The 17,846-nt window shown below is 36.8% G+C and overlaps 1 protein-coding gene and 1 pseudogene across 1 annotated transcript; both read right to left on the minus strand.

The window, feature by feature from the left end:
• LOC148737851 (uncharacterized) overlaps positions 1-17,846 on the minus strand; it is a 161,881-nt pseudogene that overhangs the window by 23,897 nt on the left and 120,138 nt on the right.
• LOC111344930 (DNA-directed primase/polymerase protein) lies at positions 1,479-16,371 on the minus strand. The gene is given in 19 exon segments (XM_088748510.1): positions 1,479-2,452; positions 2,587-2,630; positions 3,305-3,387; positions 3,889-3,967; positions 4,423-4,545; positions 5,052-5,146; positions 5,272-5,354; positions 5,455-5,549; positions 5,663-5,734; positions 6,499-6,702; positions 7,011-7,084; positions 7,741-7,763; positions 7,765-7,818; positions 8,883-8,974; positions 9,709-9,755; positions 10,327-10,418; positions 11,092-11,170; positions 16,031-16,120; positions 16,202-16,371. Coding segments are annotated over 19 exon segments (2,154 nt in total). The 5' UTR covers positions 16,255-16,371; the 3' UTR covers positions 1,479-1,780.

Genomic DNA, 17,846 nt, shown 5'->3' on the forward strand with positions numbered 1-17,846 from the left:
TATCATCCTTCACTCGGTTTTTTAGATACTCCGATAATTCACTGTCATTTAATCTTATCTTTCTTTGTACATTTTAAATATCAAAGAGAAATGAATACATGAGATATATTTTCGCTGCTCCCTCACTTCGATTCAGATCGAGTGCTTTAAAACAGCAATGACGTCATACACTAAAAGCAGGCTGCATAAGGCTTTTCCAGATCATTATCTTAAAAATACAGTCTTATGAGTGAGTTTTCCATTCATTTGAAGTCACTATGGACGACATCCTCAAACATGTCATAACGTCAGCAATTGTGCCTTTAGCTAGTTTTGCATTTCTATAAATATAAAAGGTTTTGTCAATTTTACATGGTGTGAGTCACCAGCTTATTACAGTTTGACAACGAAAAAAAAACCATTAACATTTATCCAAGAGAGGCTTCTTAAGGGTTTTTACAGTAATTTAGAAAACATATCAATAGAGACGATACAGTAAAACCAGCAAACTTAGGAAAATTGAATTGATCATTTTGAGGTATGATGTCGCCATGGAGATAGACTTTAAGTCTTTTATTCTAAATTATTAACCACTTTCATAACTGGCTGCCGGATTAATATTCTTTTGTTTAAATTTAAATTAGCCTTTCTGGCCTCGTTTTCCAGTACAAAATTCAAAAGAATACATCATCTCAAGCGAGGCCAGAAAGGCTAATTTAAATTTAAACAAAAGAATATTAATCCGGCAGCCATTTTTGAAAGTGGTCAATACTGAAGAAGTTAGCCGAGTTTATAAACTAGACCCAGTTTTCTTGCCTTATGTCCAAACATATTTAACACAGATTTTGAAATCCCATGTATGATTTGGGACCAATTTGCACTCCACTTCCATTACCATTATTAGGCAAGATGCGACACAGTGATCACGAAAGAGAAAATGATAACACAGTTTACATCTCATTGCTAACAACTACAATAACAAAAACATGATTTACACTTAAAAGGTCTTTGAAATCACACTTGGACAGCAGATGTTATGCCTCGATCAATTCAAAGCTTCAACATCGCCTCTTGTGGGCCAAAATATGTACTAATGCCCGACCCAACTGCCGGATATCATGGTCATTTTTTTTTTTCGGGAGTACGGGGGGGGGGGGGGGGGGAGGGGGGAGGGAGATTAAAGGTAAGATCAGCGACAGCAACCCAATCCTCCCTTGTTTTTGTACTCCCCTACTGCTGTCGCACAGTTTAATATCACGTTTCCTTTTACCAACTGAAGACCTTGAACCGGCCATATTTTTTATATAAGGCTTTCTAAAATAAATGAACATAGTACGTATCTTCTGATTGGTCAATTCAGTTTCCAAGCGGATGCTTTTTTAAAGGGGCCCGCATTTGATCGGTGACAACTAGTTATGTCATAAGAGCGATGAAAAACCTTTTTCCGGGCTCTAAAATATGATCAAATAACTGGGAATGTGAGAAGAGACGAAGGCGAGTGATTTTTAAACTTCTTTTTTAAAGTTTTTTTATTTGGGTTCTTACAGCTTCTTTTGAAAGCCTCTCTTTTTTCAAAGCTTTCTTTTCCGTTAAAACCAGCCGATCACATATTTGAGAACTGAGATATCTCAGCGCTACATCGTTTACCACTCATTTATGTAGTTAGAAAACACTTCTCGAAACTGTCTTTGAAATCAGGGCTCTACAGGACAACATCGAATTGAACTTAACAAATAACTTACACTATCTTTGAAGCTTTTCCTGGTAAAGAGAGTTATCACATAAAAAAAAGTGTGCTAAACTAGTAGGTTAACCTAGGTAAAGCCGTACTTTCGGCCTCATCCGCAGCCATGGACAACTCTAAATCACCAAGAGATTCTTCATCCAACCACTCAGAAACTTCCTCTTTTGATAAAAATTTTTCCCTCGCATCATCAACGCAATAATCCTCAAGTAATACCCCACCACACATATATTTTCCACTCATCCTGGCTTCTGTTTCATCCTGACAAATCGCATAATTTGGTGAGAGGTCAATTCCAGCCGTTTTATTTATTTTGGTTTTGTTGCTTCTCTCGTCTGATAACTTCCATATTTCGTTCGTGTAATTCTCATTATCATGACAAGATTGTAACGTATGGTTGTTGTGATCCCTAAGGCTTCTTGTATGTGAAACTGCACCCTCGCTATCCCAACTGTGGTGTGGAATCTGAAGCTCAAGCAGTAATGCATCGTCCAAGTCATTACCGAAGTCACAATCACCAACATTAGGTTGCGTAACACAACCACTATTGTCAAATTGCATTACATCTTGTTTATTTCTTGGGACACCACCTTCGTTCATGTTGTTCTCGTTTGTATTTAGCATTTCTTCCATTTCATCACTCCTAGAGTCATTTAGCCTCTGCTCGCATTCAGATAACAACTTACAAAGCTCTTGGTCATCAAAATCATTACTTGAAAACTCGTAAAACTGAAAAATGAAAATAAACGGTTTAGAAAAATTTTTAAATGAATTAACAAAAGAGCTATGAGATTAATCAGCGTAAACTACACTTCATGAATCGTATTCAAATTTTTTACACAGGAGAGTGATTATTCAATTACCTCAAAACTTGACAACGGATTGATTTCCTGTGGTATAGGCTTTTCTGAAAGTAACCACACGATAAATGGTTTGCAAATTGCTTTTTTTGAACATACGACAATAGGCTATGACTAGTTTATATGGTAAAAAGTCTTTTATCCCCTCAATGCTTCCACAAATAGTGCAACCGATAAAGCTTTCCCAATGTTTGGGTAATTAATGGATGAATGTGAAATTTAGTTAGACCCTTCTCGCCGTTAGGAATAGACTCCAGACTTCTCCCCGATTATTTTTTTAGGCTGCATCTTTATTTCCATACTTTTGCGAAGTCTGGAAAATTTTTCGCAAAAATACACACCTTTCTTATAATTTTAAGAGTGAGCGTCTCTTGACTATCTTTTTGAAGGACTGTAAAAAGCTAGAATGATGCTGGTAAAGATTTGAATATAGATAGATAGATAGATGAGATAGATTAGATAGGTAGGTAGATAGATTAGATAGATTAGATAGATAGATAGATAGATAGATTAGATAGATAGATTAGATAGATTAGATAGGTAGGTAGATAGAAACTGAAGGTTACTTCTCCAGTTCCTGGAAAAAACCCTGTCATACTTTGCATTTCAATTGGAATCTACGCGAGAACTCTCCATGAATCGTTCTTCCACATTCTCGATTTTTAAGTCTGCTCCCCGACAAATCCTAAAAAATGATGTGTTTTCGGCATCCAGAACATACCAGGGGAACGATAGTCAATCCCTCTACAGTCGGGGTCATGGCATTTCTGGTAGTAAACACCAAGTCTCAAGTCTGCCACAATCCTAGTATAAAAATATTAACTGCGTGTTGGTGTATTTTCCATAATCATTGATTCACCTTTCTTATAATTCATGGACGATATTTTGTTTATTAACCTCATTTTCTTTCAAGAGAGTTTGGATAGAACAACATAAGCACCATGCAGTAGAATCGTCGTGATCCAAACCCGAAGTAAACACATTGTAAGGCAAAGAAAATACATGCACTTTATATGATAAGCTGAATAACACGTGCACTCTGATTGGTTCTTGCTTATGATCTATTAGAGGACAGACGCATAGATGACGTCACCATTTACATTATTTGCTCTCTAACAATATAAAACAAATATATCTCGTGTTGCAGAAGGTCTGTACAGTTATAGATCACAGAAGACGTTCAAATGTGGAAAGACTCTATGTTCTTACCACATTTTGACGTTACCTGTGATCTATTACTGAACAGATGCACGGAAACAGAATCTGCCTGTTAATCATTACTGAAAGAGTGACTTAATGGCTTACATCACGTTATTACTCTTGTGCGCTCTTCCGATGTTTTCACACCAACGGTTATTAATAACATCATAAGTGATTAACTTTCCTGTTGAATAAAAAGAAATTTGTTTATTTAGACCTTATCTCTAGAAATTCTCTGCACTCATCACAGCCTGATTCACTGAATTTGAAGGAACATCTGATCTCCTCTTCATTACATTCCTTGTCCAGAGGCACGCCTCAGACTGAACTGAATGTATGCACAACATAAATATTCATATAATGTTCCTATATGTTCTAATGCTTTAGAGATCAGTGATCCAGTAGCATCATCCCATATTAAGCTAAAAATAAACAGTACCAGTCAATACTTAAAAGACAAAAAGAAAAAAAATGAAAGAGAGGAACTGTCTCTGACACTTAGAGGCTTTTTTGAAGGTTCGGTTTAGACAAAATGTAGAAACGTCAGGACATTATATCGCTCGTTTTTACCTGTAAACGTATAATCATATCTATATATAAATATTTTTTATGTGTAAAAGCTTTTGTCTAAGACGGTACCTGGTGGAAAATAAACCCATCTCCTGATTTGACCCTGTACTCCACCCTTGGTGAGAACACTTGAGATAAAGTTGTCAATTTCAGGATAAGGGGAGTGTTCGTATCCATGCTGAGAAAGCGAACCTAGCAACAAGGAGAAGAATTTAAGTAAAGACAAACTTCCTTCTTGTGATCAACTTTCTTTAACATCACTGAAAAAAAGAGACCACAGGAGAGGTATAGAATCTGCTCCAACTAACACATAGGTCAACAATGGGCTAGCAGTCCCTCAACTTTCAGCTAACTGTTCTTTGATTGTCGGCTAACAGTCTGATCACTTTCGGCTAAATGTCCTTTGATCGTCACCTAACTGTCGGTCCAAATGGGCTAAATGACCTGCAAGAAAGCCTTTGTCAAACGCTTCAGTGCCAGGGTTTCTTTGCCTGCAGGAAAATAAGGACTTGAGCAACGCGAGATAGCGATCGGTCTGCGAGGGGGTTAAGCACCAACACTGAGAGCCAGAACCCTGGCAAACCTCTCCCTGACTTGTCTTAAATCTTCCCATGGCCAGAAAATTACTACAGGGCCGTATTTACTCAACGTTACGTCTTTACAAATATTCTTGATAGGCAAGTAACTACAAAACATACTTGAATCGCGTGCATCCATTCGAGAGGATCTTTTGCAAGATTTCTCACAGCTGCCACATGTTAATACTCTGACATCTTTTCCTCCCACTTGCATACTGTTTGAATAGGATTACAAAACAGAAAGAAGCATTAATTATAGATTGAATTAATTTTTAAAAAAGTTACACCGGTTGAGGACTCAAATTTGTCATCACACTTGTCAAACAAGTTCTGTGCTCACCTGACATTGGATACTAGTGAATCAAGAAATAGCAAGTACTCAGAATCTTTGGAGAAACTTCCTTTCACATTTTTGAAGCTAAGCTGTTACGTGACAAACAAGACACGAAAAATGTGGTCAAACTCTCTCCATCTGACATGTGTTAATAATAAAGGCACAACAGAAAATTCCTTCATTAAATACCTTATAGGTGTTCTGTCTGGAGAGAACCAGATGAGAATCTTTTCCTATCTTTGTTGACTTGAAAATTCGAAAGTTTCTATTTCTTGTATAAACCCCTGAAAGTTAAAACTAGTGAAGTCAGCAAGTGACAATTTTCTCGTCTGCACAAGATCAATGCAACATTTACATGTATTGGCGTCTGATTTTACTTTCTTATTATTAAACACACCTTGGTCACAGAAAATCCCCAATTCACCTTTTCCATCCTTCACAATAAGTTCTCTTAGTTCTTGCAGGTTAACTACAAAGGCAAATGAAAGTGCTACAATTACTTTGTGAATATAGCTTCACAACAAAATTGATTTTTTTTGTGCATGTGCTCCAGACGAGAACAGCGACTCTCTCCACTTTAGGGTAGAAGAGGTCATCAGGAAACTCAGCCAAGTGATGAAGGTTACCTGCCAACACATGAGTCAAATATCTATACCAACATTGTAATGACCAGGTGACATACTTTAAGGCTTAATCAGAGCCAAGTTATCTCACGGCACTAATTAGAAAAAACCACAAAAGCCAATAAGTCACTGTATTTTACAAAATTTAATGAATAATTTTTTTGTTTGGTAAACCTCAAAATAGGATATTAAATGTAAAGAAAACCCTCACCTAACTAATCTTTGTGTTTGAAAAAGTCTCTTGAAAGTGTTTTCTTTTCCTTACTTTTGTTTCCTTTAAAAAATTTCTGAAAATGCTTTAAATTCCATTTGCTTATTTTGGGAGACACTAGTTGTTTCCTATATTTTCCTTTGAAGTTTGGGCAGAAAATTGGTGATCAAGCAGCGAAAAATTAATCCCAGTGCACACACTTGCCATTTGACAGCAGTGCTTTACCTTCCAATGACTAGCTACAGAAACCTGGAAAAGCTCTGGTAATGAGGGGCCATAATGGTCACAATGCAAATTCTCTGTTTCAGTGTAATGAATTCAAACCATACTTTATACCGAACATCAATAATATAAAAAAGCTGACTTTGCAAACACTACACAATCAGTCCAAAACTGCACCTGAGGTAAAGGTTTCATGTTGTGTCTCTTCTTGTATTTTTGCATTAATTTCAGATGTGTGGACACAGCCATTCCCAGTCAAGACCTCACTCTTTGGCCATGTTGGTTGATAAGAGTCAGAACCCACTTCTTTGTTTGCACAAAACTCAGAACCAACTCTGAGCTTCCTTTCCAGTAATTTGCAAATGTGTCGGACAAAGTCTCCTGAAAATCAGAGTTCTTGATCGAAATCAAAAATTGTCTCAATTGAGTAATACAGTATTATACACAACAACTTCATGTCTGGATTAAACATAGCTAAGGCCACAAAAAATTAAGCAGAAGAATTAGGCAGTCAGAGCAAATCCATTTTCTGAAGGCTAATGAAGACCTTCAAATTGTTCCACTACAAAACAAGACAACAGCAAGAAATCCTCAATCCTTCAAATTATCTGCAGAATTGCAGACTCTGAGTTACTTAAAGTAGCATAATAGAGTAAATATTTTCTGTGCCACAAACAACAGCATTTTACCAGCATGAATGTTATCTTTAAATACAGCGCCAGGTAAGTGGAAGATCAGATGTCTCGAAAACTTAGAGGAAGTACTGCAAACAAATCAACAACAATTTACTTGTTAATAACTCAGGGGATTACAGAGTAATTATATAGATCAACAGATCAAAATTATTATTTAGAAATGAAGTTCTCTTGCGATTTTGGCAATGTGAATAAATTATAGGTAAAGGGATACCATGTTAAGGTCAGGGTTTGGTTGGGTCATTGTGACCTAAATTTCCTCTGACAATGTTACTTTATCATCTTAGCTGAACAACAGCAGTGGCCAAAGTCAAAGAGGAAAATGAGAGAAGCTATTGAAACAACAAAAGGAGGCCAAAACCTTAAAACAAAGAGGAAAAAACTGTTGATACATGAACAACATGGTTGTACTTCAGCATGACGCACTGAATGAAAGAGGAGCATTTCTCTTTGAAACATCTGAAAAGACCAAACCAGGCTCTGGAATAAAGTATCTCTATATTTTTAAAGTGATGATTATCATTAAAATTGTTGGAATCCCAAGTATGTTAGACCTCAGGAATACTTTCACTTGCACTGAAGAGAGCAACTAAGTTGATCAATTACCATTTTTTAACCACCAGTATATCATAGAAAATAGTAATAGTACTTCACAAGGATAATAAGAAATCTTATCTGAATCATGCATTTGCATGGAAATAACCATTCATTACTAGACACTAACCTTGAATCCAAATCTATAATATAATTATTTCCTGTTACAATCAACACCATAAATGTTTTTCAGGTGGTGACAAACATACTGAAGAAGAAAAAAAATCATTCATATTCATTCCATAATAATTTTTTATGTCCTCCTTTTAATGCTCCCCAGGAATGATAGATCAGGCTAGGGTTTAATGCTCCCCAGGACAGATAGATCAGGCTAGGGTTTAATGCTCCCCAGGAATGAGAGAGCAGGCTAGGGTTTAATGCTCCCCAGGAATGACAGAGCAGGCTAGGGTTTAATGCTCCCCAGGAACGACAGATCAGGCTAGGGTTTAATGCTCCTCAGGAATGACAGATCAGGCTAGGGTTTAATGCTCTCCAGGAATGACAGATCAGGCTAGAGTTTAATGCTTCTCAGGAATGATAGATCAGGCCAGGGTTTAATGCTCCCCAGGAATGACAGATCAGGCTAGGGTTTAATGCTCCTCAGGAATGACAGATCAGGCTAGAGTTTAATGCTTCTCAGGAATGATAGATCAGGCCAGGGTTTAATGCTCCCCAGGAATGACAGATCAGGCTAGGGTTTAATACTCCACAGGAATGACAGATCAGGCTAGGGTTTAATGTTCCCCAGGAATGACAGATCAGGCTAGGGTTTAATGCTCCCCAGGACAGATAGATCAGGCTAGGGTTTAATGCTCCCCAGGACAGACAGATCAGGCTAGGGTTTAATGCTCCTCAGGAATGACAGATCAAGCTATGGTTTAATGCTCCCCAGGAATGACAGATCAGGCTTGGAGGTTTTCACTGAGCAAACAACTCATAGAATTTTCCAGTACAGCTTTTTACAAGACAAACAACAGTCCAGTATTTGTTCTATGTTATCTAATTTGCTCTATAGTAGAAAAAAGCAAGCCAGCAGAAAAAATAGATATCAAGTTATTTACTGGCATAGATCAGTCCATAGGAGAAAAACTGTACCATAAGTCTTGAGTATGAGCTGAGGCCTTTAGCCTTGGGTGGTGCTCTAGACCTCCAACACAGTTTTTCCCTTTATTATGGAGACCTCCTCCCACACACATTTACTAAGCAATGCAAAATATTCTCATGTTTGTCTGCACTTATTCTCTTGTCTTTAATGAACTGTCTTTTACTCACCTTGATGAAAATGTCTACCATACTGGCTCCATCCTTTTGTGGATTAAATTTGGTTTTGAATTCCAGGTCAAAATACAGTCGACAAGCAGCCCCTATGATTATTCAAAGGTCCATGATATTGCGACAGAATCTTAAGTGTAAGATATCAAACCAACTTAACAATATAGTTGCTACCAGACTTCCTCATTTTAAAGACAACAATCATTCACTCCATCAGGGCCAGGTTGTTCAAAACTGGGTTAAGATAACCCAGGGTTAGTGTGAATCAAATCAGATTTAAGATCTGAAAGCTTTTAAAAAAAACTTCAGTACAATTCTTTTTGTCTACAATTTGATGACTGAACATCCTTCAAAGAATGGAGAAAATTATCTGTGGTGAGAAAGGCTTTTGAACAAAGGAACAAAGAATCTTGATTAAAATTTAACCCTGGGTTAGCGCTAATCAGCCTTTGAACAACTGGGCCCAGACCTCTATCTTATTATCAACAACTACAATGGCCACCTCCTTCATCTCAACACTATTTTACCAATCTAGAATAATTTGCCATCTCAGTTTTCAACAGTTTCACTCCCAATTAACTCCTAAACTCCCAACTGAGTGACCAAAGCAGAATACCTCTCTACAATATCAATTCAATATCAAGCAGACAACTGATGAGAATAGTCAATCCAACAACAAATTCTCCAAACTAACATCACAAGAATTGTAAAGAGTACAGTTAGGAGGCTTACTAATAAGATCTTGGGAGTGAAAGCACAAAGTCTGTGAATGGCTATTTTAAAAATATGTATTAAACAATTAAATTATACACAGATTTAAGAGTACCTTCTGGTATAACTTCATAATAATTTCTGTCCTCTGGTGAACATATCCTACCAAGTTCAAAAAAGAAATATCAGGAATGACAAGGAAAAAATAAGGTTTTTGTTTGTCTGTTCATTTGTGTGTTTGTTTTTTAGCACTTGCCTCAACTTTCTTCATTTCAAGCTATTTGGTCATTTTGAATTTAGGATCTGTGTAAAGGTCAGTTGAACTCTTCTTTGGTCAGCTTCACCTGCGCTTCCCACCAAGCTTTTGCACTGCCAGAAGTTTTAAATATAACATGCCTTGTAGGGGAGAGATCCAGGGCAGGGATGCAGGAGATGTGCACCCCATCCCTCTGAGATGACCTGCAGTTTTCTGACACCTGTATAAGAAAACTCAACAGTTTGTTTGTGTTGGAGAAAAACATGAGACAGGATTGAAAAATGTCTGTCTGATGCCTTGAGAATGGTAGTTTAGCATGGCTGTTTCAAGCAGTAGCCCTTCTTTTTGTCAGTGCAGACAACAGCTGGGTCATTTGTTACTGGTCCCACTGTGTCTTGAGAAAAACCCTGGATCCACCCATTTGTGCATTTTTTGAAGATTGCTGAGAACTGCAGTAAAATAAATGTGATACCTGACCTTGTGTATTTGTGCCAAAAATATGGCAAAGTTGCAACAATATAGCCACGTTCTCCATCACAGTCTTTCTCTTTGGCAAACACATGAACATCCTATCCAGTAAAAAAATTAAATTTCACTATAAAATGTGCTATTAGTTACAGTATTTCATTACTTCCTATCCTTGAACTAGTTTTGCTTTATGGTGAGAATGAACCCAAAAGTACAGCGACTGTAGAAAGAGAAAAACAAATCCAAAAGACTGCTATTCCTAATTAAAAGGTAAAAACCCAGTTACTTCACTTGCATTGCAAGACATTCTTCCAGAAACAAATAAAAATTTAGGTGAAGTAACTCTGCTGAATAAATTATGGAATGGTTGAGGCACAGAGAAAAATTAATGTTCTAAGATGAGAGGTAAACTGTAAACCCTCACTAATGATCGTCTGCCTTGGTGTGTGTTAGGAACAGCTACACGTCAAATTAATTTTGTCAAAGGAGAATTCTTATTCTAAAATCTTGAGAAGCTGATGTTTTGTTAACCATTGAGATTCCATAAACTGCAGGTATGTTTTTCTTTGAGGATTAGAATTGCCTTTCTGAGTGATACTAGGCCTAGACCTGCCAATCACAGTGAATTAAATAGTTGAAGGAAGCTTTAAGAAAATGATAATTTTGAGTGACAAAAAAAATATATATATGATATTACGTTTGCTAAAAAGTATGTCTCAACTCCCAGAAATGAAAAGAAATTAAAAGAAACTTTTAAACCTTTAGCTCACCTACCTCTTGACAAGTCTCGAGGTAATCAAAGGCCATCTGTTGTCGTGGGAAAGTTTCAAAGATAGGTGGAGGGTCATCTATCCTAAAAAACATCATCAATGTTAGGGACGTAACTTTACAACTGAGTTGTAATTTTAATTACCAGCAAAGATAAGAGTAAAGCTGAACATGCAGCGTAGTGGAAGTTACAGAGTAAGTCTTTTCTAAAGCACCCATTACACCCACTAGAAACACATTAGACATTCAGTCTTTTCTAAAGCACCCATTACACCCACTAGAAACTCATTAGACATTCAGTCTTTTCTAAAGCACCCATTACACCCACTAGAAACACATTAAACATTCAGCAGCTATAAAACCTCAGAGGACAGGCCTAACTTCAACCGCAACTAAGAGATTTAAAAAGTTCACATCACAATGAGGAGGGGCATTGGGATTTCTGGTCTTGTAGTTTTGGCTATTTTTTAGACTGGTTTTCAGCTTTTAGCAGAAAAAAAATCTGCTTTTCGGTTTTGGTGCTCATTCCAGTTTGCAGATTTTCCATTTCTTTAAACATGGTTTTGGGTTTTTATCAAAAAATTCCAATGGGTTTCGCATTTGGTATCAGATATGGTTTTCAGGTTTTCCTATTGGGTTTCCATTTCTCTTGTCTCACTGCATTAGGGTTTTGATAACAGGGATGTGGAAATTTAAATCATTTTGATGGTTTTACACATGGTTTTCAGCTTTGATCTGCTTTTTTTTCTTTCTTTTTTTTTTTGCAGTCTCTAATAGACAACAATACCCCGATGTAACATTGGTTCTACCTGCACACAACCTCATGGTCTTGGAGCGATGTATTTTGAGGAGAAGGAAGTAAATAGGAAGGAAAATATAGAAGTCCATGCTGACATTTTAGTGAGATTCGGAGCACGCTAGGTTGTTTTCTAATCATTATTATCCCTTTCCTAATGAATTAAGTTAATAAAAAAAATTTCCCATTATATGATCATTTTTATCTTTATCTTTATCTAAATTGTTTGGTTCACTGACTAATTATAGCATAATCGTACATCTTAATTTGGTGACATATTAAATTTTTTTAAGCCAAAGGTGTAAATTGGAATTGTGTAGGGACCATTTGTAACTAAAGATGACACGATGGTAGGATTTCCGCACTGCACAGCCCCATACTTATGTATTGTGTATTATGTACACAGTTCATGGATAAAAAAAAAAAAAATGACAAAAAAGCAAATTGCCTTCAGGAAAACGTTTTTAAACTAATAGAAAATTGCAATAAAACATTTTTTATTAAAACATTAGAATACGTTTGACATGCTACACAGGGACATTTCGGACATGGCAGTAACGTCATTATCCAGTCAAAATTATTCAGCTATTAGATACTAAAAGTGGTTGAAACATTTGCCAAAAAATAAATAACTAAAGCTAAACAAAGTTACACTGATTCTGGAACTGAAACTATGCACTTAGTTGGTTATAATATTCTAGTTTTTAAATGTGTAAAAATCTCTGCGGGCCGGCCTCTACTTTTCATAGTTGCATTTCGCAAACGAAGCTCAAAAATCAGATATTGCCTAAATTGGCAATGTTTATATCTATAATGTTGTCAACAATAAACATTTCACACAAATGAAAAGTGCAAAACTTTGAAAGAATGTTATCTTCTGAGCAATATCCTGAAGAGAAATCTCACTTCTAGCTGTAATATTTTAAAAAAATATTACATGGAGGACTAACCAACGTAACTAGAATCATGTAACTTAAATCGTGTACATATCATCCAGATTCCGAGTACTGTACCTTCTTTCATGTGAATTTGAGCAATCCGAAATCCTTTGACGATACACCAATATACTTGTCTGTGATTTGAAACAGAGTCAAGTTGAAGCTGGCTGATCTACACGAAACTATTGTAACACCCGTCATTTGTCATAAACATGTACATTATCACAATGGCGTGACAATGGCTTTCTCCATGAAGTTTATGTCAGGTCGCTCCAAAGAAGAGGAAAAATTGACATTTTTCAATATTTCAGCAGATTGCCATGCATTCTGAAGTAAAACAACCAAAAAAAGAAAAGGGAGGAAAACCTTGATTGAACTTTCATAAACACTGAGAGTGAGAGTATACATGTAAATTGCAACTTGTCAGTGGTAGTACTACACATAAAACCCAGTTACCACAATATCAATTTGTACAACGTATTGCTTCTTTTTACAAAGAGCAGGTTCAAGCAGTTGTCATTTCCGGGTGACAGGAACTGAGATGTTTGGAATCTGAGACATTTCAAATCATCTGAAAACTGTTAGAAAACTGTCAGAAAATTTGCACAAGATATGATAACGAGAGACTTGTCACCGCTGCAGTGCAATTGAGTCAGTCAATGTTTCCTTCCATGTCTTGATCAATAAAAAATCAAAACAAAGTTCAAAATGAAAGATTCAATGAAATCATGTCGTAATTCCACCTTTCAAACTACTGTACTCACTATCCACACGCAAAGCTAAATTTGTAGAAAATTATTGTGATAAAATCCCTGTTCCATTTGTTGTAATAAGGTGATACTGAGTTGTTCAAGGCTCACGTGGACTGTGTGTGTAAAAACGTGGCATCAAGGGTTAGTATTCTGGGCCGTATTAGAAGTTTCATCACAAAGGAGGCAGCAACACTTGTTCATAATGCTTTAATTCTTCCCTTATTTGATTACTGTGACATTGCCTGGAGTAACCGCCTCCCGGTTAGCTCAATGGATAGAGCGCTGGACTGTAGTGCGGGAGGTCGAGAGTTCGAGCCCCGGCCGGACCAACACTCAAGGTCTTAAAATAATTGAGAAGAATTTGCTACCTTTCTATAACATCAAGAAATGATTAGATATTCTAGTCTTCTCGGATAGGGACGAATAAATGGAGGTCCCATCTCTTGCAGGGTTGGGGCAGGAGACGTTAATTTCCCACACACAAGATTACTGTGTGATGGATGTCCTCCCCTGGGGTGGGATGGGTGGGTTAGGACAGCAGGTCCACATCAGCTATTACAGCTGCCAAATTAATCAACCTGCTTAAATAAATAAATGAACTTCAACCTTCTACAGCAAGATATAGATCGACTACAGCGCTTACAAAATAGATCTGCATGGATTATTACACATTGCTCTCGCTCATCTTAAGCAATAGAGCAGCTGCAATGGCTGAATCTTTCCAGTAGACGCTATTACCACAAGGCTAAACTCGTTTTTCTCTGTCTTCACTCATTAGTTCCTAGTTACTTTTCATCATATTTCACCAGATTTTCAAATATTCATAACTATTCCACAAGGCAAAGTATGAGGCTATACATGTACCTACCAAAAGTAAAGCAAAATTTTGGGAAAAGGACCTTTCTTTTTCCTGGCACAGAAATTTTTAATAAACTTCCTTTAAACATTGTGAAGAGTGAAAACATTCAAACATTCTGCCACTGAGCAAGACATTTCTTGCTATCTTAACTTGATCTTTTATCTACTATTTTAGGTCCTAACTAAGTTTTGGCTTTGCGGTCTTAGGCTGTTAATGTAGTTTTAAAATCCTAGTCATATATATAAATAATTGAGAATTTTGATGTAATTTATTTTTAAGAAACAGGGCCCCTATGGAAACCAGCCTTGTGCTGAATGGGCTACCCTGTGTAAATAAAGGTTTACTTACTTCAAAATCTCCACTTTGTGATAGTTTTTACATGAGTGGTTGATTTTGATTTTACATGCAGTACTACCACTGACAAGTTGTGATTTATACTCTCACTCTCAGTGTTTACAAACGTTAAATAAGGTTTTCTTCTCTTTTTTTTTGGTTGGTTTTACTTCAGAATGCGCGGAAATCTGCTGAAATATCGAAACAATGAATGACCATTTCTCGTCTTTCTTGGAGCGACCTGATGGAAACTGGAAACTTCATGGAGAAATCCAGCGTCACGCCATCATGATAATGTACATGTTTATGTTAAATGATTGGTCTTAAGATAGTTTCGTGTAGATCAGCCAACTTTAACATGTTTCAAATGACAGACAAGTATATCAGTGTATCATCAGAGGATTTCGGATTGCACAAATTCCCATGAAAGAAGATACAGTACTCGGAATCTGGATGATACGCACATGATTGTCGTTACGTCGGGTAGTCCTCCATCAGGGTTGATCAATTGTTTATAAATATTAAAACTAGAGGCAAGATCTCTCTTCAGGATATTGCTCAGAAGATAACATTCTTTCAAAGTCTTGCACTTTTTATTTGTGTGAAACATTTGTTGTTGAGAACATTAGATGTAAACATTGCCAATTTATGCAATATCTGATTTTTGAGCTTCGTTCGCGAATTGCCACTATGAAAAGTAGAGGCTGGCCCATAGAGATTTTTACACATTTAAAAACTAGCACATTATAACCATGAACTACCTGCATAGTTTCAGTTCCAGAATTGGTGTACTTTTGGAGAAATTTAGACAAACGTTTCCCTATTTTACCCTACAGCAGAAGTGACCAAAACTGTACCAAAATAAATAATCTATTGGTGTGTTCACATCCACTCCAAGGGAAAATAGAAAGCATCAAAGTAAAGATGAATGATGTCACTATGTATGGTAGCAGTACCAATCTGTAATGTTGCATGTAGCTTGAGATAGACAAATAAACATTTACACTTCTTTTGCGATATTTTTTATATGAAAATGAGGCTCCAGGCCTCGAACAAGCAGCCATTGTTACCATGGCAACAGGAGTGCTGTAACCTTTAACAAGGGCATTTTTGTGCATCCCCGCTGAGAGCCTAGCCGTATGCAAAATTTGAAGGGGGTTGAAAATTTTCATTCCCCAAGATGTTTGATTCTTACCGATGAATAACATTTGCATAATTTCAAACGTGGTAATGATTTCTGTCAAATATACTAAAAAGTTGGGCGTACCTTCGACGTTTAAGTAAAATCGGGTGATCTCCGAATTCCCTGGCACATCTCTCCAATTTACTCATCTTTTGTTGCCAAGCTTCATTCGTTCTACAGCCAGAAAATTAAACAAACTAGTAGTAGTTGTAAATGAAAATCAACACAACAGCTGATGAAGTGACGTGCAGGTACCTCTTTGAATTGTCCCCATAAAATGCCCTCGTTGTGACTGTACTTTCTGCCATCTTATAAGTATGTATCCATCACGATCGTGTTTCTACTCATAGATGCTAAAACTATCAATCTACCACACGAAAACGCCAACCAAACTTGAATTGTCGTCTGCCTCTCATCTGCCATGTTTTTCAATATTTCGCGCGGTATACCGCTCGCCAGAAGTTATGGGAAATTTTACCATATTTAGTCTCTTTTATGATCGCGGAGACTTGTGGGATAACCAGATCAAAACGCGTGTCTTTTGCATTTCCTTAGCCGGCAAAATTCGATGGAAATCTCAGTGGCGCTTGTAGTAATATAACAGTTAGAGAACGTTTATTGGAATATTTGACTTTGATGTCCGTGCAAGATGTCGAAAAGGAGGTTAGATGTCGATGGGAACTCATCCAACTCGTTAACTACCGCGAAAAGGATTAAGGAGGAGTTGAGGTAGGCTGTGATACATATGTAAAGGACAGCTTTTCAGGTTTGAATATCGCCGAGCTTAAAATAATCTGCAGCTGGTTTTGGTACAGAGACTTAAATAAATCTATCTCTTCGATCACAATCTTCCTCAGGAAGGCAGTGCTCTGGAAATATTTGAATCACAGCTTATCTGGTTTAATTGTGGCCGTATCTCGAATCTGCACAGCTGTGAAATTATTATGCAAGACGGTATTTTCCAAATCTCGAAATCATAATTGATTTCACAGGAGGTTCCCTTGTGTTATATATACTTAAGGCTAGGAAATATTGGAAACGATTTTCTTGAATTGCTGTCTAAATTTGTTTCCGAATTGATTACTATTCGCGCGATAGAGAACACCTAAGACATCGAATTCCCCTCTCGTGGTTTTATTAACTCTAGTCTGAAAACTCACGTTAGGTCGATTAAATTCATACGTCTTTCACTGGATTAACAGGATAAGATTCTTTGCTCTAAGACAAACAAATAATGAAAAGGACAAAAACAAAAATTATAAAAAAAAAAAAAAAAATCAACACATGTAGATAAGGAATTATTTTACAGTCAGAATGTCACAAGAAACTTCCAGTAATTCAGGCGATAGTTAGGTGAGACACGGAGAAATTACATGCCTATGCAAGTGCTGTTGGAGCTTTTTACTTGCCTTGGATGGGTAATTGTCTCTGTGGCTTTGTGTAACACATACTTGTAAGTTGCTGCTACCCTTCCCTTTCTTCTTGTGGCAATCGTTTTGTGTCAATTTACTTGGTCTTCAGCTGTTTTATTGGTAGGATGTTGTAGAGGTGGATGTCACTCATTTGGTTTTCACAGTCACTTGCTGCATCTGGTAGCCTGGAATTACGTTTGCTTAAATTTACTTTTCTATTGCCCTATAAGTAGTGTTCATCACTGTGAAGTTCCTTCTCTTATCCTTAAATTATTCCTTAGTTCATTGTAACCAGCATGGGACAAAGTAAACGTTCTGAGTTTCCTTAAGGAATCCAACCCCAGACCATTGGATTCAGTGTGCAGGTTCAGTTCCTCATGGGGTCTCAGAACTTTTTCTCTGTCCCATGTTTGTGACAAGATCAAAAAATATATAATAATAATAATATAATAATAATAATAATAACAACAACAACAACTTTATTTATC

This window comes from Stylophora pistillata, chromosome 2 (genome assembly GCF_964205215.1).
Source record: "Stylophora pistillata chromosome 2, jaStyPist1.2, whole genome shotgun sequence".
Taxonomy (NCBI): Eukaryota; Metazoa; Cnidaria; class Anthozoa; order Scleractinia; family Pocilloporidae; genus Stylophora; species Stylophora pistillata.